Consider the following 25,941-nt stretch of genomic DNA (forward strand, 5'->3'; position numbering starts at 1 on the left):
CAAGCCCTAGGCGCTGAGGCTTTTACCCACAGCGCCACCCGCGTCCCTATTGCTAGTGTTTTAACATCTTGTTATCTATATTATGGTTATGCAAGGATAAGAACAGAGTCGCTTGGCAGCCATACCTTCACTTCCTAACTGAACCAGACATCCGGACTGACAGACAGATGAGACCAGGTTATTCACCCAAGAGGTACCTCCTCAAACTCTCTCAGACCTGGGACCCGAGCATTTTGCGAAAGCTTCAGTGTGCAGGTCAGTATGACTTGAAAACAAGCCAAGAATCTAAGAGAGGTATTTTTGTATGCAACCACAGTGGCTTATATACTTGTGGCCAAGGGATGGAAAGATCACGAGGCTCCCAAAATAACAGATTGGCAAATCAAATTGCAGGAATTGGTGGAGACGGCTCAATTGACTAGCAAACTCAGAGGAAACTCAAAGCAAAAATTTGCAGGAAAATGGGGTGGTTATAGAGGATATGTTCAAAAATACAATAATAGTTTTGACTCCGTGCTGTTATCTAATATTAAAGAGTTATCTAAAATTAAAGAGTATTATTCGACTGATGATCAGGCAGCATAGACTAAGGGTATGTGTCTTATGCCTGCTGATTGATTTCATGTAATACATAAATTATTTATTTATTTTGATTCCATTATGGCTTTAGATACCTATCAGGTCCATAAATTACCATATAGCATACATTCAACACCAAAAACAGCGACAATTTGTTGTTGGCAAAGGACAGCGGGACATGTAAAGGGCCCCATTACCTTCAGTAGCTTAAAGGTAAAGGGACCCCTGATCATTAGGACCAGTCGTGGCCGACTCTGGGGTTGCGGCGCTCATCTCGCTTTATTGGCCGAGGGAGCCGGCGTACAGCTTCCAGGTCATGTGGCCAGCATGACTAAGCCGCTTCTGGCGAACCAGAGCAGTGCACGGAAACGCTGTTCACCTTCCCGCTGGAGCGGTACCTATTTATCTACTTGCACTTTGACGTGCTTTCAAACTGCTAGGTTGGCAGGAGCAGGGACCGAGCAACAGGAACTCACCCCATCATGGGGATTCGAACCGCCGACCTACGGCAAGTCCTTGACTTGGTATAAGGCAGCTCTCTAGGTAAAGGTAAAGGGACCCCTGACCGTTGGGTCCAGTTGTGACCGACTCTGGGGTTGCGGCACTCATCTCGCTTTATTGGCCGAGGGAGCCGGCGTACAGCTTCCGGGTCATGTGGCCAGCATGACTAAGCCGCTTCTGGCGAACCAGAGCAGCGCACGGAAACGCCATTCACCTTCCCGCTGGAGCGGTACCTATTTATCTACTAGCACTTTGACGTGCTTTCGAACTGCTAGGTTGGCAGGAGCAGGGACCGAGCAACGGGAGCACCACCAAACCTAAATCCGGCCCTGGGTATACATGTGCCCACAGAGGGCTCTCATGGTGTCTACAGGGTCCCTTCCCTTGCTGAAATTAGACTTAAAGTAAAAGGCGAAAGATTTATATGATCTGACGACAAACCAGAGTAATGGGGAACGGGGGAAATTTATTGTGTATGTGCAGAAATACTGTAAGCAAATTGGTACATTGGCAGGTTTAAATTAAGCACTTGTAAGTAGTAAAGAATTAGAGAATGTAAAGGTGTAACAAGTGACTTAAAATGATAACAAAATGCAGAGAATGATGTAAGATGTAAAGAACCAGTAGAAGGAGCTGGAAGGTAGTTTTGAGTTTTAAAGAAGGTTTGTAAAATAGTAGTGTGTGGTTTTTATTAGAAGTATAAATGTTAGATGGTGTTTTGATTTTTGTATCCTTATTTGATTATTATTTTTGAAAAATTTAATAAAAAATGATTTACAAATGAAATGAGACTTAAAATAGCATTCAACGGTAGACAGTGTCATAGGTTGTGGTGTATATTTGGTTGTGGTGTGTGTGTGTGGTGTCCGCAACAGTTTAGTATGTTTGCAATTGAGCTCGTGGCAGCTAAAGGTTGGCACTCCCTAGTGTAGCTCAATCTATTTAATGTGGTAGAGCACAGACTTTGCATGCAAAAGGTTCCAGGATCAGTCCCCAGCACCCCCAGGTAATAATAATAATAATAATAATAATAATAATAATAATAATAATAATTTATTTATTATTTATACCCCGTCCATCTGGCTGAGTTTCCCCAGCCACTCTGGGCGGCTTCCAATCAAGTGTTAAAAACAATATAGCATTAAATATTAAAAACCTCTCTGAACAGGGCTGCCTTCAGATGTCTTTTGAAGATAGGGTAGCTGCTTATTTCCTTCACATCTGAAGGGAGGGTGTTCCACAGAGTGGGTGCCACTACTGAGAAGGCCCTCTGTCTGGTTCCCTGTAACCTCACTTCTCCCAATGAGGGAACCGCCAGAAGGCCCTCAGCGTCTGGGCTGAACAATGGGGGTGGAGATGCTTCTTTAGGTATATAGGACCGAGGCCGTTTAGGGCTTTAAAGGTCAGCACCAAGACTTTGAATTGTGCTTGGAAACATACTGGGAGCCAATGCAGATCTCTCAGGACCGGTGTTATGTGGTCCTGGCGGACATTCACAGTCACCAGTCTAGCTGCCGCATTCTGGATTAACTGCAGTTTCCGGGTCACCTTCAAAGGTAGCCCCACGTAGAGCGCATTGCAGTAGTCCAAGCAGGAGATAACTAGAGCTCTAGTTCTAATAGAGCTAATAGAGCTCTGGTCTTCAGCTGGTAGGTCACGGCCTGCTCCAAGATGGGCTGCAGCAGGAGCGCCACCGCCGTGCAATTATAAGAAACATGCATGTTTGGCTCAAAAGTGGCGCCTGAGGCTGATAAGGCTGTAGATACACGTGTTTTACATTAAAAAGGGGCCCATGGATGAGTCTTCAGGAAGGGCTGGGGAAGATTCCTGTCTGAGACCGTGGCAAATGGACCAATGAGTTGCCTTAGAATAAGGAATCTAACTTTGTTCCCGTCTTTTCCCAAGTGATATATGAATGCTATGTATACATTTTGCAGGCTATATCAGGGACCCCCTGCTGCTAGAGGAAGACACACCAGATCACAGAAAGAATCAGGATCTGTCAGCCGTTCCGCCAAAATATAATCTTCTGCATATTTTCTGTTCGCCGTACCAATACTTACAGGCTGAATTCGAAGAAGAACAGGCTAAGCCAGGTGCAGTAGCGAATGAATGAATATCTATCTATCTATCTATCTATCATCTATCATCTATCATCTATCATCTGTCTATCATCTATCTATCTATCATCTATCATCTATCTATCTATATCTATCATCTATCTATCTATCTATCTAATCTATCATCTATCTATCTATCTATCTATCATCTATCTATCTATCATCTATCTATCATCTATCATCTATCATCTATCATCTATCTATATCTATCTATATCTATCTATATCTATCATCTATCTATCTATCTATCTATCTATCTATCTATCTATCTATCTATATCTATCATCATCTCACAACTAAAGGTAAAGGTAAAGGGACCCCTGACCATTAGGTCCAGTCGTGACCAACTCTGGGGTTGCGGTGCTCATCTCCCTTTATTGGCCGAGGGAGCCAGCGTACAGCTCCCGGGTCATGTGGCCAGCAGGACTAAGCCGCTTCTGGTGAACCAGAGCAGCGCACGGAAACGCCATTTACCTTCCCGCCAGAGCAATACCTATTTATCTACTTGCACTGGTATGCTTTCGAACTGCTAGGTTGGCAGGAGCAGGGACCGAGGAACGGGAGCTCACCCCGTCGCGGGGATTCGAACCGCCGACCTTCCAATCAGCAAGTCCTAGGCTCTGTGGTTTAACCCACAGCGCCCCCCGCCCCCCCTGTTTTAATAGTACTGTCTTATTGCACCTTTTAATCATGATAATTGACATTCTATTTTTTTTTAAATAATTTTTATTAAGATTTTCCAAATTAAAACAAATTAAATCCAATTTATACACTTCTTCCAATAACCAGGACTTCCCCCTCCCCCCCCTCTTGTGTTCCAAATCTTCCAAATAAACAATTAAATTCAACAAGTTCTTATCCCCAAATTACACTCATCGTCAATAACCCATTTTTTTCAAATTCCCATCCCCTAAGATCTGTCTTCCCTTCCACGAGTTCCCCCCTTTCAGATATAGTGCAGATGAAAAGAAAATACAAAAAGAAAGAAAAAATAATTTTACAGCCTTTGGATTCCAAATTTCCCTCCCCTCTTTCCCTGTTGCGTTCCTTATATCCCTCCAGTTCTAATATCTTCCTGGTGTTCCCACATTTCACTAAACCCATATCTCTCTGATTCTTTACCAGTCATTTTTAATCACAAGTGTCCAATCTTAGAAGGAGTCTATCTCAAAAAGGGGCTCATTTCTTCTATCCAGATTTTTGTTTCCAGGAGTAAAAACTCCAATTTTATTTCCATAAGCTTGTCAAATCTGGATATCCCAAATGTCCCCACTTCCAGTTCTGTCCAGTTCTTGTTGTTTCCTTATTCTTGTCGGTCACTCTCCTCCTTCTTGTTTCCCTGTTCTCCCGCAGAAAGGTTCTTTTTCCAAAAGCTTCTAATTCCTCTGCAGAGGCTTGTTATTCAGGAGCAAAACATTACGTCATGTCCCTTTCATTTTCCAACAGATAAATCCATTGTTTCTTGTAGTATGTGGACCTCTGTAGACAAAATAATGTTCCATTTCTGCAGTTTCCCAGGAGGTTGAAAGTTCTATTCAACTGCTCAAGTTTCCTAGCAAAAACACATGCAATATCCCTCAGCTCCTCTAGATGGATTACGGTAACTGAGTTCCCTTCCAGATCACATCCACCAGTCCAAATAGCTTATTAATCCTTATTTGAAACAATTTGTATCCAATTTATATCCAAATGTAACTGGCAAAGTCCTCAAAACACCGTCTCTATTTTGTTCTTCCGTTTTGACAGCTCTTTGACAGCTGTCAAAACCTCCATTACTCTTCTCCAGGTATTCTCGCAGATCGCTCCAGGGATTCCGGGGGGGGGGGGTTGCTTTTTAATGCAAATTCTCCTTTTCTCCTCCAGCTCGAACTTATAATTTTCCCTCGCGAAGTTGTTAGTTCATCAAGATAGGGTTACACTCGATCTTAGTTGTCAAGTCCTTTGTTTTGTCTTTTCTACAATAAAGGGGGGGCTGACTTCCTTTTTCCACCTCCCCCGTTCGCGTCAAATTTTAAAAATTTATCCCTCTTTTTAATCCATAGTCCAATTACTCACGGGTTTTTCTTTTGGATCCAAATTTTCAATAGAAGAAGCTAGCGCTCTCCACTGAATGGCATGCGGCTTCGCTCGGCAGGGGAAGCGGCGGACTCAAAGCACCCCCCCCCCAGGCGCCCGTTCCTTAGCCTTTAAAAAGGCTCTTTCGCGGGCCGGGGAGGGGCGCAAAGGTGCCAGCCGAGTCACCATGTCCATGGGGCTCCGTGCCCATGGCTTTTGAGGGTCCCCGCGTCGCCGGCGCGGTAGAACCCAACCCCTGCCGAGCCGGCTCCCTCCGGAGCACGGAGGGAGCCCGCCATTCGGCGATGGCGCCAACCCGGAAGCGATAATTGACATTCTAATGTTTGAGGGATTTGTTTCATTGTGCGTTTTAATTATGGTGTCTTTTTCTGTATTTTAACAACATTGTGCAGGTTCTTTTATTTTTCGAAAACTGGTTAGAAGCCTTCTGGGCATTATAAATTAAGATGAAAACAAAACAACAACAATACAACTGCTTTGTATTGTGCCATGATACTCACACGCTCACCTGTCTGACAGGACTTGCTTCCTCATCTCAGAAACAATATGAGGAAAAAGCCAGGCCGGGGAAAAGCTATGAAGAAGGAAAACATGCCAGAATAAGAGCTCGTATTCCTTTAAGGATTTCAGTAAGAAAACTGAGTTTTCACCTTCCTCGGCAGCGGGCAAAGGCGTCCACCTGGAGCCAGCACACAGCATATAGCAGGATTGCAGAGGTATTAATAACTAGACCAAAGTTGTCATTTTCTTTTTTTTTATTCAAAGTAATAACAAAACATATTATCCAAAAACATATCCTTATCCCCCCCCATTTTTCCTCCCTCCCCCACACCCAGAACCCACCCTCCCACCCCACCCCCTGACTTCCCTCAGTTCCAGTCTTTGGTTTCTCCAGTAATGCTATTTTCTGCATGTTACAAAGTTGTATAGATCCTCAAACTGTTTAGCTGATTATTATCAGTAAAAGAATTGTGAATGTTTATTCAAAACCTGCCAAGGAGCCCAGTTCACTTCGTTGCGTCTTCAGATACTTTGTGAAAGGTTCCCAATCATCCTTAAAGTCACAGTTATCCTTGTCCCGTAGCTTATATGTCAATTTTGCCAGTTCTGCATAGTCCGTCAATTTTTCTTGCCATGATTCTTTAGTTGGGGTTTCTTCAGTCTTCCATCCTTGTGCAACCAAAACTCTCGCGGCCGTTGTCGCATACATGAAAATGTTTTTTTCAAATTTTTTGGCAGGTCTTTCCCTACGATCCCCAACAAAAATGCCTCAGGTTTTTAAACAAATGTTAAATGGAACATTTTCTTCAATTCATTGTATATCATTTCCCAAAAAAAATTAATTACCTTACAATCCCACCACATATGATAAAATGTTCCCTCTTTTTCCTTACACTTCCAACATATATTTGAACTAGTTTTGTACATTTCCCCTAACTGCACTGGTGTGTCGATAATGACCAAAGTTTTCGGCTAGGTGTGTGAGATGCTCATATGGGGAACCTGTGGCCCCATCAACCCCAGTCAGCATGACCAATGGCCAGGGCCTCCCCCCACTGCTAGGCCATAGGCATTGTTGTAGAAGGTGCACATGTTGAAATTCCTTCTTCTTCATGGCCTATAAACAGGGCTTTTTTCCATCAGGAACGCCCCAGAACTCAGTTCCGGCGCTTCTCAGGTGGCCGCCATTGCCATTGTAAGAGAACAAGGGGGGCATTCTGTCGGGATCTCCGCTCGGCCAAGCTGATAAAGCTCATTTTCTTCCCCCGAATCTTCAGAATCGCCTCCCGACGTGTTTAATGACCTGAGCCTTTGATGAGGCCTCAGGCACATTCTTCAGCAGAGTTTCCAGCCCAGGAAAGAGACGAGAGGTTTGGCTACATGCTATGCTTTATTTCTAAGCTACGCAGACAGCAAAGAAAAATACATCCTCTCTCTGTGAGAGCAGAGAGCAACTGAACAAAGGAACAAAGGAAACAGGAAACCACTAACGCCACATCCCGTCTCCTTTCCCGTGAGACTTCCAATAGTATGGAATCCCTGGAATGTAAACAGAGTCCTGCGACTCCAAGCAGCTGCTCAGTGGCAAAACAGAAACTAATATCCTCCCCCTTTCTGTGAACACCACTGGGCAGCATGTCAGTACAAATCTCAGTACAAACCCAATTTCTGTACATAGGTACAGTGTTGATCCCTTGGAACAACCTTGGACAATAAATCAGCAGGAATTTCATTACCTGGCATATAGGACACCGTTACGAGTCCTTTCTGAACACATTCTCTAGCATGTTGCAGCTTCAGTTGCAAGTGCTTCGTGCTTTGCTTACACCCTTCAGAAGTCAGCAAAGCCAAACATATTTTGTTGTCCTGATAAACCTGATAAAACAGAAACTAACAACTCTCTTCCACATGATACCACTTTGTTCTCTCATGAGCCCTGACTTCACATAGGGATGGAAACACACATGGAGCCCTGTGTCATAGCTGTCAACATTTCCCTTTCTTTAAGGGAAATTCTCTTATTCGGAATAGGATTCCTCACAAGAAAAGGGAAAAGTTGACAGCTATGCCCTGTGTACGTATGCCTGCAACATACATGTAGGAAAGCCTTGTGAGTATTGTAGAATGATGCCACAACACTGTCCCGACTTAGGCAGCCTTTGTTTATCTTCCCTTGGCCTAGCTAAGGGCTTATCCACCTTTTGCCCGATCTTTCCAGGCAGAGGTCTGCAACACTCCATGTCCAAACATTGTTGTTTTTCTGCCTCAGAGCTTCCCCTTTGAAAACCTGATAATTGGTGCTCAGTCGGAGCAAACATCGTTATGGGTTTTCCACAAATTGCTGTCTGCTACGGTTCAGCTTCAAATAGTGGGTTTTGGAAGGGGCAAGGTGAATATAAAATGGAAGAACAGTATAAAAAGGTGTGGGAGATAGCTGTTAATGATAAATGAACATGTGCTATTGAGGTAAGACGGGGAATATGCAGGAGAAATGATTTGGGGGAGATATGGAAGGGATTTGTAGAATTTGTACTGTTCAAACGGAAAGGGGTCAAACCATCGCAAGAGGTGTTGAAATTTGGGGAGGTTGGATAGTTACAATGGAATGGTCTCGGGGGTGGGGTGGGCTTTTCTAAGAATATATTTTAAAAGAGAGGGTTTCGTGGGGAAAGCTCTGGTGCAAAAAAAAGGGCACTTGGACACACAGTGTGATGGCCTGGGAATCTGATTCAGAGGCTGAACCGGAGGAATCCCAGCCTGCACAGGAGTCCCCGCCTCCAGGGCCGGCTGAACTGGGGCAGGGCCTTGGATCTGAAGAGCCTGCATCTGTGTCGGATCCTCAGGAGCAGGCACCAGGTGATTCCACTCTAGCTCCAGAGGTGATTAAGGACACAGTGCCTACAGGTGCGCCTCTCCCGGTCCTGCCAGAGGAAGGAGAGTCTCCCCCTGGGTCCAGTAACTCCCTAGCCTCTCCTGAACTGCAGAGGCTTAGGGCAGAGAGGCGGAGGGAACTGGTTTCTCCCAGGAGGAGTGCTCGCCTTAAGGCCAAGAGAGGCGGATCTCCTGGGGGCCGGGGCCGCCCCTGGCCTCAGAGAAGATAAAGGCCAGTCAGCCCGGTCCCAGGTTGCGGGAACAACATCATTGTTGAGTACCTGTTCCTGCCCGGACCCAGACCTGACCCTCCAGTGTTCCTGTCCCTGCCCGGCTTCCTGCTTCGGACCTCGCCCCGCTCCTTGTGAACTGTTTCCAGGCTAGTGACCCAGGACTGGACTTTGACTACACCAACGGTAACCTTCCCCCCGGGACCAGCACACAGCTTTAAATCGCAGGCTGTGCCTGGAAAGAGCAGGGTAAAAGTTAAGTGTGGAAAAGCTCTAAGCTGAGATCCTTTATAAATCAACTCCAGTCTTCAGTTCCATCCCTTTAGTCTTTGAATTTTGCACCACCGGCCTCCCTCTGCTGGCTTAAAACTGAAGTGTTGGCGAGTAGAGCAATTTGTTTGTTTTTTAAAAAGAAAACCTCTGGTTTAATCCCAGAGACTATGAGACCTGCATGAAAAATATTTAATGTTTTATTATGGTTTTATATTTGTTGGTAGCCACACAGAGTGGCTGGGGCAACCCAGTTTGATGAGCGGGGTACAAATAATAAACACTATTATTATTATTATTATTAGTGGCCCAAGGTAAGTGGACTCCCACACCCACACCACGTAAATATATACTTAATTAAATTACTGTTTGCTTCTTGATAATGGCGTCCAAAATCTGAAGCATGAAGTGGACCAGAGAGCCATTGCCAGACATTGTTGTTGACAATGCTGAGCTAGTATTTTGACTTGGTATAAGGTAGCTCTCTAGGTAAAGGTAAAGGGACCCCTGACCATTAGGTCCGGTCGTGGGTGATTCTGGGATTGCGGTGCTCATCTCGCTTTATTGGCCGAGGGAGCCGGCGTACAGCTTCCGGGTCATGTGGCCAGCATGGCGAACCAGAGCAGCGCACGGAAACGCCATTTACCTTCCCGCCGGAGTGGTACCTATTTATCTACTTGCACTTTGACGTGCTTTCGAATTGCTAGGTTGGCAGGAGCTGGGACTGAGCAACGGGAGCTCACCCCGTCACAGGGATTCGAACCGCCAACCTTCTGATCGGCAAGCCCTAGGCTCTGTGGTTTAACCCACAGCGCCACCCTCTATGTTCCCATAAATGCTGCTTTTCAAGTGTACATTTGTGTCATCTCCTAGGACCGATGGGTGGAAGTTCACGGAGAGGGGGAGGTTCAAGAACATAGTGAAGAAGTGGCAAACCAGCCCAGAGATCATCAAGCAACGGGCAAAACCAGCATTGATACTTCTGAGCTTTGGTGTGAGAAATCCCACGTGACTTTCTATGGCGGTTTCTTCTCTGGAAAGAAGATCACGTACAGCGGTAAGAAAGTTAAGGCTGCTGTGAGCCATTCAAAATATTCTGAGGATTGCTAACGACAGCATTTGTTTCTGCCTTTTAAAAGCAGAGGCAAATAATTTGTTGATTGGCAACAGTCTCAAAATGCAGGATTAAATGCAGGACAAAGGTAGAAAATTCCATGTTTCCACCTGCTGAATTTCGCATCTTGGTCTGTATCTTGTTTCAGAAAAATGGTGATTAAGTCAATTTGCATTAGAATGTGAATGAAACCAAATTTCTCCCCATCTCTGATCAGGATGATTGCATTGGATCTCTCATCTCCTCTTGGTTTCCACAGTTAACCAAAAGTATCTGAAGGGCAAACATGAGAGAGAGAAAGGAAACCCTGTGACTACGGACTTGTTCTCTCCTATTCAACCAGGAACAAGGCCAGAGCAAAGTGAAGTCATGGAAGAACATAGGAAGAAGGTCCGTTTTTGTTTTACCCCCAAAAGTTTAGCAGGTCCAGGTCTGGTCCAGGCCTGGATTGAAGACCACTCTGAAATCCCATGTGATTTGCTTTGTGTCCCACGGTAGAAGAAAGATGGGATCATTAATGTAATAAATGAAAATAATCTGGAAAGGACATAGCCTGCCCAGCAATCCCTTTTTCATGGTCTTGCATGATGCCCTATGTTATGTACTGAGTTGAATAGGATCCAAAATGCAGCAGTCTGATTGGTCCTAGAACAATAGGATTCAGAGTGCAGCAGTCTGATTGGTCCTAGAACAATAGGATTCAGAGTGCAGCAGTCTGATTGGTCCTAGAACAATGCAGCAGTATGACTGGTCTGCAGGAGCCACCCAATCCAGCTCCAGATGGAAGTGAATCCACAACCTGATTGGCCTACAGGAGAATTCCGGAATTAGCCAATCACGTTCAGCCCATTGTGTAAATAATGTATATAAAGCAGATACTTTGGGGGAACTTTCATTCCTCCTCACCACTATGAGCTGAATAAAGAGCATGAAATCCACTCTCGATTCCGAGTATATTTCACCCTATCGCAGCAAGATTTAAGTGGCATTTTTTTGGTTTGACATTGTTGCGGTTACCCCCCAAAAAAAGTTGTTTTGCAAAATGGCGAACGGTGATGCCATTCCTGGCAGCCTTCTGCTTCTGATGAACTGTCAGCTAATAATCCCAAAACAATACACATGAATAATAGTGAAATAGAGGGCAACACCCTTGGGTGCAGCACAGCGAAGTTAAGTATGGCTTAGGCTGCAATTCTGTACTCATATACCTATAGGTAAGTCATATTAATCTCTATGGGGCTCACTTTTGAGTAATCACACATAGGACAAGGTGGCATTTCCCCACTGAAATCAAAGGGGATTAAGCATGATTAACTATATGCTAGGTGTTGTGTTTAAACTACAAGTACAAACATGGATTCTCCCGATTCTTCAGAATGCTTTCAATTGAAAGCATGCAGGAAAACGTAATAGTTCCAAAACCAGAAACTCTACCCACCTGTGGAGCCCTTCCCTAATTGTTGGGTAACAATTTTCAGAAATGCCATTTGGGGTGACTGGATATGGGTGGCGTCAAAATGAGTGCTGTCAAAAACACCCCCGACCAAAAAAAAAAAAAAAAAACCCTAACATTAAAACATTTTGAAGTGTTTTGTTTTTCTCCAGGTGCCAGAGATTTGCAGGTTACCTCAGATATCCGAAGACTTGCCCAGAGCTTATAGGGAAAAACTTAAATCTGGAAAACTTCCCAAAGAACCTGTGGCCTTCCCACTGCTTGTTCAGCTGGAACGGGAGCCCCAGGCAAAAAACCTGAGAGGTAAAACCACCCCCACCCTAGATAAATGGCAGGTGCACATTCAGTAAAGGGGAACGTCCCCCATTCTGGGCAATGCCAGTTATAGCATCGCTCACGTTATCGCCTCAGAATAACTGTTTCCGCTGTAAAAGGGATTTTATGGTCTTAGATATATGGTAATGTTCATAACCGCACATACATAGATCAGCACAGGAAGGCCAACCTGGAACCATTTTGATTCCTAAACTGAGCAAATGTTTTCTCTGCAAGGTCACACTGGAAAAGCCTCCCCCTTGTCTTTTCTTCACAAATCCTGTCTTAAGGGTATGTCTGTGTTTGAATAAGGTGTGAGCCTGTGACATGGCCCAGGAACTAAGTATTTATCATTACAAAAGACTGGCCAGGCTACCCAGGAAATCCAATCAAATAACCTGCCAGACAGGAGATCAACAAAAACAGGAGAAAAACAATATCAAAATTTCTACTTTGGACCACCTTTGTTGTGATGTATGCATGATGTATCTGAGGGGTGGTCTTAGGTTACACCCCTTCTGTGATGTATGCATGATGTTTCTGGGGGTGGTCTTGATCTACAGGGTGGCAATTTCAAAAGTCTATATAAGGCCTTGCACACCATTTTTCTGGGTCCTCCTCCTTTCCTGCGTGTGAGGGGAGCACCCTGTTGCAACAGATGAATAAAGATCAAGCTTACTAGCTGCTTTGCTTCTCAATATTCTCTGGTTGGCCTCTGTTATTTTCTCCTACCAATAGGGAACCTATGTAAGGACTCTATATGGGCTCTTGGATACCCCATAAGGGAAAAGGGCAATTTTTTGTTTACAACACGCCAGGGCTTATTCCCAGCTACGTTCAAATTCTGTACCTGCATCAAAGGCAGTCTCGGTGCTAACTTCAAAAAGATCTCCCCCTGCCTGAATCAAAGCGCACATAGTGCTTTACTTGAGGTAAAACAACAGTAGGCCTCAACCAGATCATAGACTTGCAGAGCTGAAAGGGACCACGAGGGCAGTGGCGTAGCGTGGGTTGTCAGCACCCGGGGCAAGGCAAGTAATTTGTGCCCCCTAACCCGTGGATTTGCGCCCCCTAACCCTAACCCCCAGATGTTGCGCCTAGTGCGGCCGGCCCCCCCTGCACCCCCCACGCTCCGCCACTGCACGAGGGCGATCTACAAGTCCAGTGCCCTGCAGTTCAGGAATCTTTTGCCCAACGTGGGGCTTGAACCCACGACAAGTAGAAGTCAAAACCCTTGCCTGTCTATTGCAAATCAGCCACATCTCTACCAGAAGAAGCCGGTCTACCTTCTGCCCATCCCTGCTACAGAGTACATCTTGTAGGCCAAGTCATTGCCCTCCAGATAGTGTTGCGGGTGGCGCTGTAGTCTAAACCACTGAGCCTCTTGGGCTTGCTGATCGGAAGGTCGGCGGTTTGAATCCCTGCGATGGGGTGGGCTCCCGTTACTCATTCCCAGCTCCTGCCAATCTAGCAGTTCGAAAGCACACCAGTGCAAGTAGATAAATAGGTACCACTGCAGTGGGAAAGTAAATTATGTTTCCGTGCGCTCTGGCTTCCGTCACTGTGTTCCATTGCGCCAGAAGTGGTTTAGTCATGCTGGCCACATGACCCAGAAAGCTGTCTGCGATTATTGGAAATAAATATAAATAGTGCGCTAGATAAATATACATTTAAAGCTAGATGGAGTGGGCAGGAAGTCAACACAACTCGAAGAAGACTGTGATAATGTGTAATAAATATCGATAACTCTTCGAGGTCCAGCACCGAGGGCCTTCTGGCGGTTCCCTCGTTGCAAGAAGTGAAGTTACAGGGAAACAGGCAGAGGGCCTTCTTGGTAGTGGCGCCTGCCCTGTGAAACGCCCTCCCATCAGATGTCAAGGAAATAAGCAACTATTTTAATTTTAAAAGACAACTGAAGGCGGCCCTGTTTAGGGAGGTTTTTCAAGTTTGATGCTGTATTGTTTTCAATATTCGGTTGGAAGCCGCCCAAAGTGGCTGGGGAAACCCAGTCAGATGGGTGGGACATAAATTATTATTATTATTATTTATTATTATTATTCGTTATTGACAATTTTGATTTTGTGTTGTTGTTTTTAAGTTCAATAAAGCAATAAAATAAAATCTGTATGTAGAAAAACACCAGTTCCCTCAGCCTGAAAGCAAGATGAACACCACAACCCCATAGTTGCCTTTGACTGGACTTAACCGTCCAGAGGTCCTTTATCATTTTTTTAGTGTTGGATTACAAGCTATAGTCCCCAACTATGGGCTGTGCTTCCCTGGGGCAAATGGGAGTATGTGTTCAATATCCCTGTTTTGGGCCACCTTGCAGGCTAGCTTAGGTACTGTCCCAATAATACCAGAAAAAAGGCAGCTAAGAGCAAAACCACAGCAATGTGTACGACGCGGGTGGCGCTGTGGGTTAAACCGATCAGACTTGCCGATCAGAAGGTCGGCGGTTCGAATCCCTGCGACGGGGTGAGCTCCCGTTGCTTGGTCTCTGCTCCTGCCAACCTAGCAGTTCGAAAGCACATCAAAGTGCAAGTAGATAAATAGGTACCGCTCCAGCAGGAAGGTAAACGGCTCTGGTTTCGCCAGAAGCGGCTTAGTCATGCTGGCCACATGACCCGGAAGCTGTATGCCGGCTCCCTCGGCCAATAAAGCGAGATGAGCGCCGCAACCCCAGAGTCGGTCCCGACAGGACCTAATGGTCAGGGGTCCCTTTACCTTTTAAAATTGTTTCTTTCCCCTATTTGCATTATAATATAAAAGTGCTTTGCTCTGGTGCCAGGTAGATAAGGCAATAGGTAAATATCGTTTGTGGGGGGTGGGGTGTCACTTTTAGCTTTTGCATTTTAAGTTTTGAGCCCAGGCTCACAGTGCATAAAAGCAACTGGGATGTTGCAATAATAGTGCATACTCTCCAACATTTCTTGGATGAAAATAGCAAAGTCTTATTCAATAATGACGACAACAACAATTTTATTTTTTATACCCCACCCATCTGACTTGGTTGCCCCAGCCATTCTGGGCAGCTCCCATCATATATAAAAAGATAATAAAACATTAAACATTTTTTTAAAAACTTCCCTATACAGGGCTGCCTTCAGATGTCTTCTGAAGGTTGTATAGTTACTTATCTCATTGACTTGGGGCTTGCATAACTCCATACCCTCCAACGTTTCTCCACTGAAATAGGAATGTCCTGCGAAAAAGCGGGACATTCCAGGATCAAATCAGAAACCGAGATGGCTTCTGTAAATCCGGGATGGCCCCTGGAAAACAGGGACACTTTGAGGGTCTGTGAGAGAATGGGTGAAAACCTGTTGTTGTTGTTTAGTCGTTTAGTCGTGTCCGACTCTTCGTGACCCCATGGACCAGAGCACGCCAGGCCCTCCTGTCTTCCACTGCCTCCCGCAGTTTGGTCAGACTCATGCTGGTAGCTACGAGAACACTGTCCATCCATCTCGTCCTCTGTCGTCCCCTTCTCTTTGTGCCCTCCATCTTTCCCAGCATCAGGGTCTTTTCCAGGGAGTCTTCTCTTCTCATGAGGTGGCCAAAGTACTGGAGCCTCAGCTTCAGTATCTGTCCTTCCAGTGAGCACTCAGGGCTGATTTCCTTCAGAATGGATAGGTTTGTTCTTCTTGCAGTCCATGGGACTCTCAAGAGTCTCCTCCAGCACCAGAATTCAAAAGCATCCATTCTTTGGTGATCAGCCTTCTTTATGGTCCAGCTGTCACTTCCATACATCACTACTGGGAAAACCATAACTTTAACTATACAGACCTTTGTTGGCCAGGTGATGTCTCTGCTTTTTAAGATGCTGTGAAAACCTGTATGTTAGTTAATAAAGTCCATTTATTCTCTCTCTCTCTCTCTCTCTCTCTCTCTCTCTCTCTCTCTCTCACCTTTCAGGAAGTAGTTGTAATGAACCCAGACCTGAGGTCGATATCTGTGAGGAGCATCAGGCTCCTTTGCCGAATGATCTCATTTTAGAGCCACAACATAAAAATCAGCAGCAGCAGCAGGAGAGGATGATGATCAATAGTGAGATCCCGGAGGCTTCCCAAGGTAGTTTCTACCTACCTCCAATAAATAATGGAGAGTTTCTGCTCAACGGAAGGAAAATGAGAAAGAAAGAAGAGCATTCTGAAAAGAACAGCCAATATCAAAGAGGTCTGTGGTGGCGCCCAATGTATCCCTCTTCGGGGGAGGGCGATATTTTTTGCATGCATAAGATCTCAGGTTCAAGCGATGGCATCTTCACTTCCAGCTGTGAAAGACTCCCATCTCAAGCTGCTGAGAGTCCAGGCTGTAGACGAAGCATCGCCAAAGCGGTGTCCTCTGGGTAACCGTTGGACTACAGCTCCCACAATCCCTGGTCATTGGCCAGGCTTGCTGGGTTGATGGACGCTGTAGTTCAACAGCACTTGGAGGTCACCTGGTTTGCTTCCCCCAGTGGATTGTGGACTGAGTGTAGAGCCAGTGTGGTGTAGTGGTTAAGAGCGGTGGACTCGTAATCTGGTGAACCGGGTTTGATTCCCTGCTCCTCCACATGCAGCTGCTGGGTGACCTTGGGCTAGTCACACTTCTCTGAAGTCTCTCAGCCTCACTCACCTCAGAGAGTGTTTGTTGTGGGGGAGGAAGGGAAAGGAGAATGTTAGCCGCTTTGAGACTCCTGGAGGGGAGTGAAAGGCGGGATATCAAATCCAAACTCTTCGTCTTCTTCTTCTACTAAGCCAGATGGACAAAAGACCACACAAAATGGTTGATGGTTACATCAGTTTGTGGTCTACAGTTTATAGCTACCATATGAAGCAAGTTTCTCCACAGTCACAAGAGCTAGGAACTTGCCTTTAAAGCAAATGAAACAAAACACCAAACCATGCAGAAATTCTTAAAATGCTGAGTTTCATTCCAGTTGGTGGCTTCTTGCCTGGTTCATCAAACCCAGAGATGTGCAGAATTCCAATAGCTCTTGACATAAACTCTAAGGGAAAGTGGAGGAAACAGCACTGGAAGATAGAGATACAGTGGTACCTTGGGTTAAGAACTTAATTCGTTATGGAGGTCCGTTCTTAACCTGAAACTGTTCTTAACCTGAGGTACCACTTTAGCTAATGGGCATAGCTGTCAACTTTCAGATTTGAAAATAAGGGATCAGCAGCCTCACCTGCCCTGGGGACAGTCTACGGGATATCTAACAATCCGGGATAGCAGCGGGAAGCCGCGGGAAACGTCGCTGGAATAAGGGAATTTCCCGCAAAAAAGGGAAGGTTGACAGCTATGCTAATGGGGCCTCCCGCTGCTGCCACGCTGCCACCGCACAATTTCTGTTCTCATCCTGAAACAAAGTTCTTAACCCAAGGTACTATTTCTGGGTTAGCCGAGTTTGTAACCTGAAGCGTCTGTAACCCAAGGTACCACTGTATATTTCTGGAGTTAAGTTGGCTAAATCTATGGTTGTGCTCTAGACATACAAAAGAAGGCAAATTTGTTTTCTAGCATTTAACTTTTAATAACATGTGCTTGTTTCCCCCTCCCCCTTCTTTGTTCTCAAGAACATCAGAATGGCACCTCACTCCACCATCTCCCCCCTGATACAGAAATCCCGTATCCATCACCCTTGGGATCCGTCCAAACTACTGACGATTCCAGGCACTCTGGATTCATTCCAGACAAAGAAGGTAAGGTGGATGTAAAAATCTACTGTGGTTAAGTCTCTTGTCCAAAAGGAACAGATTGCACATCTAACTTTGCACGTATAACCCAAATGTCACATAATATCCTGAATGACTTGTTTAGCCAGAACAGTTTTTCTTCTTCAGACAATACTGTTTTTATTATGCTCAGACACAGCAGTTAATATTTGTGTGTATTTGTGCATTTATTTTTGTGTGTGTGTGTGTGTGTGTGTGTGTGTGTGTGTGTGTGTAGGTACGTAGGTAGGTAGGTAGATGATATAGATGATAGATAGATGATAGATAGATAGATAGATGATAGATAGATAGATGATAGATAGATAGATAGATGATAGATAGATAGATATAGATAGATAGATGATAGATAGATAGATATAGATAGATAGATGATAGATAGATGATAGATAGATAGATAGATAGATAGATAGATAGATAGATGATAGATAGATAGATAGATAGATAGATAGATGATAGATAGATAGATAGATGATAGATGATAGATAGATAGATAGATAGATGATAGATAGATGATAGATAGATAGATAGATAGATAGATAGATAGATAGATAGATATAGTTGTTATTGGAACTTGCGCAATAGAAGCAGTGTATTTCTCTACTCTGTAGAAAGTATCTAAAGGAGATGGTAGCTCATTTATAATCTGGTCGGGTATTTGTACTGTGTTTTAGCCAGCCAATATGAGTCACCACACTTCTGAAATGCACTTCAATGCAATCTTCAGAATTTGACTGGCATGTTGTTGGCTTATAAGTCAACTCCCCACTCTCCAGGTCTAGTACAAAAACACACACTGGGCAGAGTATTCCTAGTCTTGCTGGCAGTGGCAGCCATTAATGCTAGTATAATACCTGCGCAATGGATTAGATCCTATGCATTATACACAGTAGCAGCAAAATAAGATAGCAAAACAGTCTAGAAATTGCATGTTAACAAGCACAGATGGTTCCACAGCAACCATGGGGATGTCACCTCTCCACTTATCAATCATAGGATTGCGTGCTGACATCACAGCCCCATCAGTCCTGTACAGAAGAAACCAACCAAAGACACCACAGGGCCGGGGCACAGCGGCAAGGCAAATCCTACACATCTAACACCAATGTTGCACACTCCCAAAGCACCCTCCGCATCAGGGTTGAAGTCCTCTTATAGCAGAGGTAGCTGTGCCACCACCCTTTCAATTCAAGCTACACAGATGAGGAAGCGTGGGCCTTTTCCTTCGCAGCCCCCAGCCAATTCCGTGGCATTCAAAATGGCAGACAGCATTCAAGTTGCGTGACTGGATCCAAAAGAAGACCCAGCCCCTGCTCCTATTGAAATCCCTGCTTCTGAACTAAAGATGCAGGAGCCCAGCTCTATTTTCCATTTGGCCATCTTAAAATTGTATGCAGACTTTTGGCTTCCTGTGACCAGGATCTCTTTAGAGGAGTAACTCTGCAGCTTGGTCACAGTAAAAAAATTAAATTCTTTATGCTTTTCCCCTTGTCTCCATTTTTCAACCAGAATATACTTCCAGCCTCAGTATTCATGTCTTCTAATTTTTCATGCTCCAAAGCATTTGCCCTTGAACTCTTGGCAAACAATTAACATTTAATTAAGTCTCCACAGCATGGTGTTAGTTCTCCCAAATCCGGCAATAACATATTTACACAAAATCTTTCTTTCTCTGCTTCTTTCTCTTTAATCATGGTTATCTTTATCCGCACTCCTGGGGTTGCAAATATTCCCATTCAGATAAACAGGAACAAGCTAAACACTATAATCCTGTGAGTGATAAAAGGAGACAGCATCTGTATTTAAACGCTTTGGTTTTTCCCAGTTGTTTACCAACTTGGAAGAAAATAGCTGGACTTTGCAGAGGATTTGTATCCCACATGAGTCATAATGAGATTTCAGATACCCTATCGGGCCTTTTAGCAACCATGTGCATATATAATATTATATTATATAGAGAGAGCCTTGAGGCTGTTCTAGGGTTACCAGATGTCCCCGGTTCCCAGGGACAGTCCCCGGATTTGCAAATCTGTCCCTGGACAAATTCCGTCCCGGAATGTCCCCGGATTTGCAAATCTATCCCGGGAAATGTGGCAGCGGCAGCCTCAGCACCCCGGAGCCAGCCTGGTAGTGCAGATGGCTCTGGCTGGCTCCAGGAGTTGCTCGCTGTCCGCTGCCGTGGCGACCGCCATTTTTCCTTGCCGGAACTTCTGGCAAGGAAAAATGGTGGGCGCCATGGCAGCGAGCAGCTCCTGAAGCCAGCCAGAGCCAACTGCACTACCAGACTGACTCCGGGCTGCTGACTGCCGCTGCTTCCGCCACTGCCAAAGGAACCGTGGACGTCAAGCGGTACCGATCTCCTGCCCTCTTCCCCCTTTGTTTTGACTGATCGGGGTAGGCTTAGAAGTTGCGAGCGAGCGGCTGTTGCCCAGTTTTTTAAAAACTCCACGCATTTATGTTTCACAAGGTGCGAAAGAAGGGCTTTGCACCTTTATACAATATGCATGTGTGCTTGGGCCCAGGGTCTTTTGCCTCACCATCCCCACTACTGACTCGCTGTTGCTACTCAGCTTCAAAAAGTGTCCCCGGATTCATTGAAAAAAGATCTGGTAACCATAGGCTATTCCCCATTCTGTATTGGGGGAAGTCACAGCTGGTTGGAGGATGGATGGCGGCTAACAGATTGAGGTTGAATCCTGACAAGTACTGTTTTGGGGGGACAGGAGGTGGGTGGGTGTGGAGGACTCCTTGTTCCTGAATGGGGTAACTGTGCCCCTGAAGGACCAGGTGCGCAGCCTGGGAGTCATTTTGGACTCGCGGCTGTCCATGGAGGTACAGGTCAATTCTGTGTTCAGGGCAGCTGTTTACCAGCTCCATCTGGTACGCAGGCTGAGACCCTACCTGCCCACAGACTGCTTCACCAGAGTGGTGCATACTCTGGTTATCTCCCGCTTGGACTACTGCAATTCACTCTACGTGGGGCTACCTTTGAAGGTGACCCAGAAACTACAGCTACAACTAATCCAGAATGTGGCAGCTAGACTGGTGACTGGGAGCGGCCACCGAGACCACATAACACCTTGAAAGACCTACACTGGCTCCCAGTACGTTTCCGAGCACAATTCAAAGTGTTGGTGCTGACCTTTAAAGCCCTAAATGGCCTCGGTCCAGTATATCTGAAGGTGCGTCTCCACCCCTATCGTTCTGCCCAGACACTGAGGTCCAGCACCGAGGGCCTTCTGGCGGTTCCCTCACTGTGAGAAGCCAAGTTACAGGGAACCAGGCAGAGGGCCTTCTTGGTGGTGGCGCCCACCCTGTGGAACGCCCTCCCACGAGATGTCAAAGAGAACAACAACTACCAGACTTTTAGAAGAGATCTGAAGGCAGCCCTGTTTAGGGAAGCTTTTAATGTTTGATGTATTACGGTATTTTAATATTTTGTTGGAAGCCGCCTAGAGTAGCTGGGGAAGCCTAGCCTGATAGGCGGGGTATAAATATTTATTTATTTATTTATTTTTAAATCAGTTTGAGATATGGAATGCTTTGCTGTGCAGCATCAAATGAGCATAGGATGGAGTCTAGCCTCCTGCTACTACAACCACCATACGCAAAAGGGGCCCCTTGCAATATTGCCTGCGCTGAAGACTGATGGCGAGTCAAGGTCCCTTGGCCTTCCTGTTATCAGGGATCCCTTTAATGGGAGATGCCGAGAACTGAAGTGTTGCACCTTCTGACCTATGTGCAAATATGTGCCACACCGCTAAGCCCTTAGGGCAACAAAAGTGCTTGCAATTTCGTTTTAGCATTGTGTCAAGAAGGCCAGGAGCATTAACAGGACCTTGACTGATACGGATGTAGCTTAACTGGTTTGTGGGCTTAAAATATTATGGGCCCTGATTGCTCTTTCTATAGGGTGTTAAAAAGACATTTGTCCTTAGGCCACACTGATTAGTGCATCTGAGGAGATTTTTCTTCCCCTTGCAGCACTTTGCGCGGCTCAGTTGCTTGGGTTATCTGGATTGTTTTGGGGTATTTAAAAATTATAATTAAGATTATTTTCTTATTTAATTGCGAAAGAGCTTCTGCATAGCTGTCAACTTACAGATTTGAAAATAAGGGACCAGCAGCCTCGAAAATAAGGGATCAGCAGGCAAAATCAGGGATTTTGGCTTAGATTATACAGAAATCTGCCACTCATGGAGCCATGCTGCTTTGGCTGCCACTGACTGTGTTTTGCAGGGGGTTGGACTAGATGATCCTAAGGGTCTACAACTCCCACCAAAGAAGAGTGCCAGACAAAACTGATGAACGACGTCCAGATGGCAAAGCTTACAGGCACAATTCGAAACCAGGAAGAGGACCTCTTTAATAAAGAATGGGGAAAGTTTATAATTTAGTTGAAAAGCTATTGTAAAGAGTTACATACATTGGCAGGGTTGACAGAAAACTTGTCGTAAAAATTTGAACTATGGATGGACAAATGATTTATAAAAATAGAGTTATGAAAGGGATGCAGAAGGGGAAATCACTACATTGAGATACCACACTTGTTGGCTAAGCAGCACCTCGGGGCTGCCGTCGTCCTGGCGTGAGGAGTTCCATCGACCCTTCCCCACCCGAGAGAGGGGGGGAGGGAGAGAGACTCTCGCCCGCACTGCCCACAAGCCCGGCATGAGGCAGTTGCGACGCTGCCGCGGCCGCTGAAGCACCGCCCTTCTGCATCTCTCCCCATTCCCTCCTCTTCCTCCTCCCTCAGGCCACCTCCTCAGCCGCCACTGCCGCTGCTGCCTCCGGCTTCCCCTGGCAGCGCGGCGGAAGTCTCGCAAGAGAGGGGCTGTCACCCGCCCGCTGCTACCCGTCTCCTCATGACGCGCCCCTGAGGCATGCTCTCTCTCGTGGCGGAGGACCCCGAGCCTGGAGAGCATGAAACCCGGGAAATTTAAGGGACATCATCAATAAGGGACAGCAGCAGGACACGGCGCTGGGATAAGGGAGTTTCCCGCCAAATAAGGGACGGTTGACAACTATGGCTCTATGGGGCTGAGGTGTCGTCAACCTCCCCATCTGTTGGGAGGGGGCCGGACCCCCTCAAAGTTGAGGGGATGCAGGAGGCTGAGCGTAGAGCCAGGCATGGCTTCAACGGCCGGCTCCTCCTGAATGCGAGAGGGGAGGAGCCACCAGCCCTTGAGGTCGTCTGGGTTGGGCTCCATGCATGGTGTTCTCCCAATGATGCAATGTGGTGCTCGCATGACGCGCATGATGTCACACACACATGGCGCGCGCCGGGCCCCCTCCATCTTGGGTGCAAGTCAGTGCCTCTGTGAGGCATATTGCCTCCAACATCGCATCGGGACTGGTAGTCGTTGATAGATGAGCGAGGAATTAATTCCTTTTCAAAATGAACTTCTCAAGCTCTGGATTAGATGGGCCTACGGTTTAACCCGTCAGGGCTCTTCCTCGCAGTTCGCAAATAGAATGCTACGAATGAAAGGCCTTTCCCCATCCCTATGAAACCACTTTGCAGGGACCATTCTTTTCAAGTTTATGTTGTTTAGTTGTTTAGTCGTGTCCGACTCTTCGTGACGCCATGGACCAAAGCACGCCAGGCACTCCTGTCTCCCACCGCCTCCCGCAGTTTGGTCAAACTCATGCTGGTAGCTTCGAGAACACTGTCCAACCACCTCGTCCTCTATCGTCCCCTTCTCCTTGTGCCCTCCATCTTTCCCAACATCAGGGTCTTTTCCAGGGAGTCTTCTCTTCTCATGAGGTGGCCAAAGTCTTGGAGCCTCAGCTTCAGGATCTGTCCTTCCAGTGAGCACTCAGGGCTGATTTCCTTCAGAATGGATGCGTTTGATCTTCTTGCAGTCCATGGGACTCTCAAGAGTCTCCTTCAGCACCATAATTCAAAAGCATCTATTCTTTGGCGATCAGCCTTCTTTATGGTCCAGCTCTCACTTCCATACATCACTACTTGGCTTTACTATAGGGACCTTTGTTGGTAAGTTGATGTCTCTACTTTTTAAGATGCTGTCTAGGCATCAAGTTTATACATTTATACATTCAAGTTTATACATTTCACTAATTTTACAATCATTTTAACATTTCAACACTTGACTTCCTTCCCCCCCTTTCTGCAGTTCCTTAAATTTGTTTTTAATATATTTTCCATATCCAAATTAACTTAATTTACTCATTTATTCATCTTCTTTAAATATATACTCCTATAAAACTGCAGGTTATTACAATGATCCTGCCAATGTTTTTATCTGTTTACAATTTATCTGTAAATATTCAATAAACCATTTCCATTCTTTTATTTAAAAAAGTTTGTTATCTTGATTTCTTATTCTTCCAGTAAGTTTTGCCATTTCTGCATATTCTATAAGTTTTTGTATCCATTCTTCCTTTGCCAGAACTTCTACTTCTTTCCATTTTGGGGCAAGTAACATTCTTGCCGCTGTAGTAGCATACATGAATAAGTTTCTATACATTTTAGGTAGTTCTGTCCCTAAAAATCCCAAAAGAAAAGCTTCTGGGTTTCTTTGTTTTCAAAAATGTTATCTTAAACTTCCTTTTCATTTCATTATATATCATTTCCCAGTAAGCTTTAACCTTACTACTAAAACAAATTTGTAAATCTGGTTCATTCACAAAGCCAGGGGAAAGTCGCTTTGTCCGTGAACTCTGTGGTTGCCTGTGCTTAATTCATGAAAATAAACTTTGATCGAATATTTCTGCCTCACATGGGAGAAGTTTGCTTGTGTGATGATTTAGTGTTGCTGGTTTTCAGTATTTGGTAGAGTCATCGCAATTAAGCAGAGGGCACACCTTTCTTTAGTTTTTATGAATGCACCAAGCGTAATCACTGGGATACTTCTGGTTTTCATTGCAGGGGATGGCAAATTATTCCTTAAAACGAGGGCAGCTGTTTCCATAAGGTCACCGGAGACCCCGCCTGTGGCTGAAGAACTGCGTGGGAAGGTTGGTTTCATACAGAGATTTGGCAGAGCTATGAAAGAGGCAAAGTATGATTTGCCATTGTGAATTACTTGTAATTTTATTCAAAGAGATATTCCTCATTTTTTTGACTAGGAAATAATGGCTACAATTCAAACTACAGTTTCAACACACACAAACATACAGCTCTCTATTGTCCATCCATACAAGCCAAGAGGTATATTCAGAGTTCGAGGACACATTCCAGCCAGGCTAAATCACACAAAGAGGGGGTATAGCAGGGTTGGTAAGAGGTGAAATTTAGAGCCTGGGAAGAGTTCTGAGGGCCAAGCAGGGAGGTAGCAAGGGCCACATTTCAGATTCCCCACTTTGTTGATTTTGAAATGAGCAAAATACAGTGGTACCTCAGGTTAAGAACTTAATTCGTTCTGGAGGTCTGTTCTTAACCTGGAATCGTTCTCAACCTGAGGTACCACTTTAGCTAATGGGGCCTCCTGCTGCCGCCACCACGTGATTTCTGTTCTCATCCTGAAGCAAAGTTCTTAACCCGAGGTATTATTTCTGGGTTAGCAGAGTCGGTAACCTGAAGCGTCTGTAACCTGAAGCATCTGTAACCCAATGTACCACTGTATCCTGTCTCTCCTGGAACTGCTTGGTCACCTGTATCTTCCTTCCAATACAGTCATCGTAATAATGTGATGTGTGGGCAAACATATATTATAAGAAAAACTGCTCCCTTTCCCTTATGGGGTATTCGGGAGCCCGAACAGAGTCCTTAAGTGGGTTCCCTATTGGTAAGAGAAAATAACAGAGACCAACCAGAGTATATTGAGAAGAAAAGCAGCTAGTAAGCCTGATTCAAGGAACTGTTGCAACAGGATCCCCACTCACCACACGCAGGAGGGAGGAGAACCCTGAACAGTGGTGCGCAAGCCCTTATATAGACTCTTGAAATTGCCCACCCTGTAGCCCAAGACCACCACTTCAAAACATCATACATACATCACAGTAGGAGGCGGTCTACAGCAGAAATCCTGTCTGCCAGGATACCTGATAATGGTCACTGATTGCTTTACCTGGGCAGCCTGGCCATTCTTTTGTGATGGTCAATACTTTAGTTCCTGAGTCCAGGTCACAGGCTCGCCCTATTCGTACACAAATACACCCTTAAGACAGGAGTTGCAAGCAAAAAGTCAATGCGAAGGCTTTCCCCATTTGCCTCCCTTCCTGCAGAGGA

At 45.4% G+C, this 25,941-nt stretch overlaps 1 protein-coding gene and 1 long non-coding RNA gene across 2 annotated transcripts in view; one reads left to right on the forward strand and one right to left on the reverse strand.

The window, feature by feature from the left end:
- Positions 1 to 25,941, reverse strand: part of LOC310833764 — a 334,495-nt gene that overhangs the window by 71,572 nt on the left and 236,982 nt on the right. The gene's annotated exons all lie outside the window — the stretch shown is intronic.
- The window catches only part of KIAA2012, a 91,886-nt gene that overhangs the window by 16,041 nt on the left and 49,904 nt on the right, over positions 1 to 25,941 (forward strand). The window contains exons 3-11 of the mRNA XM_083754482.1: positions 96 to 255; positions 3,018 to 3,176; positions 5,796 to 5,992; positions 10,022 to 10,205; positions 10,522 to 10,652; positions 11,868 to 12,018; positions 15,946 to 16,206; positions 17,592 to 17,717; positions 24,640 to 24,728. Of these exons, the coding sequence (XP_083610608.1) occupies positions 96 to 255; positions 3,018 to 3,176; positions 5,796 to 5,992; positions 10,022 to 10,205; positions 10,522 to 10,652; positions 11,868 to 12,018; positions 15,946 to 16,206; positions 17,592 to 17,717; positions 24,640 to 24,728 (1,458 nt within the window). The remainder of the gene's footprint in view (positions 1 to 95; positions 256 to 3,017; positions 3,177 to 5,795; positions 5,993 to 10,021; positions 10,206 to 10,521; positions 10,653 to 11,867; positions 12,019 to 15,945; positions 16,207 to 17,591; positions 17,718 to 24,639; positions 24,729 to 25,941) is intronic.

The sequence above is a fragment of the Podarcis gaigeae genome, assembly GCF_964106915.1.
Source record: "Podarcis gaigeae genome assembly, chromosome: 1".
NCBI lineage: Eukaryota > Metazoa > Chordata > Lepidosauria > Squamata > Lacertidae > Podarcis > Podarcis gaigeae.